We start from the raw sequence: 4,806 nt of genomic DNA on the forward strand, positions 1-4,806 counted from the left end.
AGCGGCGGTGAGCACCCCCGAGGCACGCGCAGGCGCGACGGGCGGTGTATGTGGAGGGTGGTGGGGGAAGGGCGGGGCGCACGTGGCTGGCGGTGTGCGCAGGCGTGGTGGGGGGGGGCGCCTGTAGAGGGCTCGGGGCGCGCATGCGTGGTGAGCGGCGTGTGTGGCGGGGGGGTTGGAGGGGGTCGCACGCACGTGGCCGGCCGGGGCGCAGGCGCGTTGGGCAGCGGTTGGTGGGGGGCGGCAGGTGTACGTGGCCGCGGGAGCGGCGCCGCGGTGGGCTGCAAGGCCGCGGGTAGTCGGCGGGGCTGAGGCGGCATGGAGCGGTTACGGTGGCAGGTGGCGGCCGTGGCGACCTTGGGTCTCGCGCTGGCCCTGGAGGCGCTGCCCTCCGTGCTGCACTGGCTGCGGGCCGGGCGCCGGCAACAGCGGCGGAGGCCGCCGCGGCGCGAGGTGCTCTTCTTCCCGTCGCAGGTGACCTGCACCGAGGCCCTGCTGCAGGCCCCGGGTGAGGGGCCGTCGGGGCCCCCAGCGGGCTGCCTGTGCAGCCTCCCCCACGGCGAGAGCTCGCTCAGCCGCCTGCTGCGCGCCCTGTTGGCCGCCCGCGCCAGCCTCGAGCTCTGCCTCTTTGCCTTCTCCAGCCCGCAGCTGGGCCGTGCGGTGCAGCTACTGCACCAGCGCGGGGTGCGCGTACCGGGTCATCACCGACTGCGACTACATGGCTCTCAACGGCTCGCAGATCGGCCTGCTCCGAAAGGCAGGTAGGCCAGGCCGCAGAGGCCGGGAGCCCAGGCTTGGAGCTCAGGTCCGCGGAGCGCCCTGGGGCTCACACCCGACCTGGCGCGTGATCTGACCCAGGGGGGAATGTCAAAGGGGGCGCTTACAGGGGTGTGAGGATAGGCGTGACCCCATTTATGTCCGTGGTGGCCTTGTGAGGTCAGGATAGTTTTACCCTGGAGAGACTCCGGGGCCATCTGTAGAGGGCACCTGCCCTCCCCCCGTGGGTGCGCTTCTGTGCTGTGGGTTCTGAGTGTGAGCCCGGGGCGTGAGCAGCCTGTGTGTCCCCAGCCAGTGGAGAAGATCTGGGGGATTTTCAGAGGCTGGGGCCTGCCCAGTGACAGCGGGGAGCGACCGAGCTCTTTTGATTCCCCACATTGTCATGACCGGTGTTGGCCTTGGGTGGAGGGGAAAGCCCAGGGCAGGTAGAACCGGGGATGTAGCGGGGCAGCTGAGTTTTTGACTGCTGCAGACTGAAATGACAGTGGCCTAGCCAGACGGCACTGAAGCCGTGAATTCGGTTCAGTGAAGGGTGAATTCGAAAAACAAGTCTGCAAGCCCACCCGCTAGCTGACTCTCCGTGACTGTGTGCATCGGAGGAAGTGCCCCAAGGTGGCGAAGATTGGGCTAACCCACCGAGGGGCTGAAGGAGGAAAAAGGCATTTCACCTTAACGGCACCAGTGGATTTCATGCTGGGGCTTTGGAAGTGAACACAAATAACACACTAAAAAGTGCAGCTAAAACGTTTAGTTGGTGAACAGTTAATTTGTCCCTCGAGCTGCACAAGACGGGGAAGACCTAGAGCCCTGGCTGGCCTTTTTCTCCCCTGGGGTGGGGACAGATGAAGCGGAAGTAGGAATGATTTTGAAGAGGGTCTAAATTCAGATCCTGGGCTTACCTGTGAGTTCTGTTATTTCCTCCTCAACTTCAGTGTAGCGGTGTGTTCTGCGGATGGCAGAGGCTGTGGTAATGTTGGAGGCGGGCAGAAATGGTCAGGTTGGGGGGGGGAGGGGCGGAAGGTGAGGGGAGCCGGGGGTGGGGGGGGGGGTGGGGGGATGTTTAAGTAGGGCCTGCCCAGTCTGGAGCCTGTTGCAGGCTCGATCCCCCAACCCTGAGATCGTGACCTGAGCCAAAATCAGGAGTCAGACACCTGACCGACTGAGCCAGCCAGGCGCCCCCAAAAATGGTCAGATTCAGATCTGTTTTGAAGGTACAGCTGACAGGGTTGCTAGTGGGCTGGGCGGAGGGGGTGAGAAGTAGGAAGTGGTGTCTGGGTCCCCTGGCATAGGAGGGTTTCAAGGCAGGGTTGCTGGGCCAATCCGCAGGTAAATTTGAAGTTGAGAGAGCCACAAATAATTTCTGGTGTGTGTCCCAATATGGGACATATTTATTTTCAAAAAATGTTTGTCATCGGAAATCCCGTCCTACTTGGACGTCCTGTTTTTTTGTTTGTGAAACGTGGTGACCGTGGTGCAAAGCAGCCGGTTTTGAACTGTTCTTTTAGGTCCCGTTTCCAGGGGTCTTGTTCACGGAGCAGATGGCTCATCACTGAGGCAGGCATGAGTCCAGGGTTGATGCAGAGGGGGACGGACAGACAGGTCCTGTCCTAGGGGAGTTTGAAAGCAGTAGGAGAGAGACAGGAAAAGAAAAGGCAACCGTTACAGGCTCTTTGGTAAACCAAAGGGCAGGGCAAGGCAGAATTCGTTTTTGTAGCAGTTGGCTCTTTGTGCTTCAGCAGGTAGGCTCCAGGCACAGAAGCAGGAGGGACCTGCCCCCCCCACCTTGCCCCCCCCCCCCCCCCCCCCCCCCCGCCCAGCTGACTTCCAGTGACACTGAACTTTCCTCACCCTAAGCACCCAGGGGCCTGGCTTCTGCGGTCTTCCTGCTGCAGGCTCATCCCCCCCCACCTCCCCGTACGCAGTGGGGTGCAGTCCTGGCGTGCATGGCGTTTCCAGGGTTCCAGGGCTGTTCCAGTGCCGGGTGGGGCAGAGCGGGAGCTCGAAGGCAGGGAAACCGCGGCCGGTTCATGGCCGGCCCCTCGCGGCACCACTAACAGGACTGTGCTGCTGCTTGGCGTTGTACTGGAGCAGTGGTGCGTGGGCAGGCCTCCCCCGGACGGCAGCGCTGGGCGCGGGCAGGGCTGTCCCCGCGGGAAGGCGACTTGGGTGAGATCACTATCTGCTTGTCTCTGTCCCCCCTTCCCGTCCCCTCGGGCAACTCCGTCCCGTGCGCCGGTGGTGGTCGGCCCCCATCCGCCGCTGCCCCCAGCCCCTGCCCGAGGGTGACAGACTTCCCGTCTCCTCCCGAATCAGAAACAGATTGAGGCGTCGCTGCTCGCGGGGGGGGCGGGCGCTGGTGGTGAAGGCCGACTCGCCCTTTCCGCAGGCATCCAGGTGCGGCACGACCAGGACCTCGGCTACATGCATCACAAGTTTGCCATCGTGGACAGGAAGGTGCTGATCACCGGCTCCCTCAACTGGACCACACAGGCCATGTCAGAACAACAGAGAAAACGTTCTGATTATGGAGGATGAGGAGTACGTGAGGCTTTTTCTGGAAGAATTCGAGCGTATTTGGGAAGAGTTCAATCCTACGAAGGTACACCTTTTTCCCACAGAAGAAGCAGAGTCACTGAAGGGTGCTCGCTCTTCCATCTGCGGAGCGGGAGGGAGAGTGGTGTCCAGTATCACGACTTTTGGTACCCGGAGTCGTAAGCAGACCCAAAGCTACAAAGAGCGGGGCTCAGACGGGCCTGGGCCGCGTGCACCGCGACAGAAACCTCAGAAAACGGCCGCGCGCCCTCGGTTCTCGCTCGGCGCGGCACTAAAGCGAACTTCCCTGCAGCACCGAGCCGCTGTTTCGGGCCAGCTTGTTTCCCGCCGCAGCCCCGCCGGGCATGCAAGCTGAGCCGCCCAGCCTGATTCTAGAAGAGCCTCTTGCTTTGGCCGACTCCCATCAGCGCCCGACCCTGTCCCCAGCAGGGCTCCCAAACGCCTGCCGCTTCTCCCCCTGGCCCGGCCGCTGCCATGAGCACCGCTGGCCCTCGTGTCCCGTCTGCTCTGACCAGCTCCTCGGGGGCTGACCGGCGGTTTGAGTCTGAAAGGGCAGGAGGAGAAGAGGGGTGCCGGGCACGGCGGGAGCGGGGAGCTGCCTTCCAGGCCCCCTCGTGAGCATCGCTGGCCCCCCCCCGAAGCGGGCAGGTGATGCTCTGACCCGGGTCCCCTTGCATGACGACCCTTTACGACAAATAACGCGTGAAGATGTTCATCCTCCGCCGCTTCAAGTGCAAGGTCTGTGCGCAAGGACTGTAAGCGGCCAGAAGCTGCCTCTGTTTCCCTCGTTATGCCTTTCGTTGTCAAATTCTCACATTCAAGATGATTTTGGGCGCTTAGAAGTGACCTTCCCTGCACTACCCATGAACTTGGCTCATTGGCAGTTTTGGCTCAGCGTAGTCCGTCATGAGTTACCCGATCATCTGGGGAGGAAACCGGGAGGGCGGCCGGTTTCGGGCTGTGGCACCTCACGGATCTCTTCCTACGGTCAGCTCTGGGATTTGCCTTTCACCGGTAATGAGCCATCTGCTGTACGGTTGTGAAGTGTTACAGACTGGTTTTTCATAACACGTATCTTTATATGTCGATAGCTCAAATGACCTCCGAACGACGGTTCTGCCATCGTGTCATGTTTGTGTGTGTCATATGCCATGTGGCTTGTCCTGACGTCCCTCACGCCCACGGAGCCGCCCGCAGAGGGCCTCCGGTGCTGCATGTTTTTCCCGTTAAAGTTACCTTCGACTTACTGTGTTAGGCAAGTAAACCTCAAGTTAATTTTTCTGATTTAATTGAAGCTATAAAGTATAACATATAGATTGGAAATAAGAAATGCTTTTGCACTAAACGTGTTTTCTCACCTGTGTGTTCCAACAGTGTGTGCTCTGAAGGGCAGCATGACAAGTGGTAGAATGTGTCCCGAATGATGAGGCCGGGTGGTCCTGGACGTCTGGCAGGTTTAAATAAATACGTTCCTGT

General features: G+C 60.9%; 1 protein-coding gene across 1 annotated transcript; it reads left to right on the forward strand.

Moving 5' to 3' along the window:
• The first annotated feature begins 230 nt into the window (after nucleotides 1-230).
• On the forward strand, nucleotides 231-4,806 carry PLD6 (phospholipase D family member 6). Its single transcript, XM_027626482.2, is given in 4 exon segments — nucleotides 231-693; nucleotides 695-761; nucleotides 3,164-3,273; nucleotides 3,275-4,806. Coding segments are annotated over 4 exon segments (963 nt in total). The 5' UTR covers nucleotides 231-318; the 3' UTR covers nucleotides 3,686-4,806.

The sequence above is a fragment of the Zalophus californianus genome, chromosome 16, assembly GCF_009762305.2.
Source record: "Zalophus californianus isolate mZalCal1 chromosome 16, mZalCal1.pri.v2, whole genome shotgun sequence".
Taxonomy (NCBI): Eukaryota; Metazoa; Chordata; class Mammalia; order Carnivora; family Otariidae; genus Zalophus; species Zalophus californianus.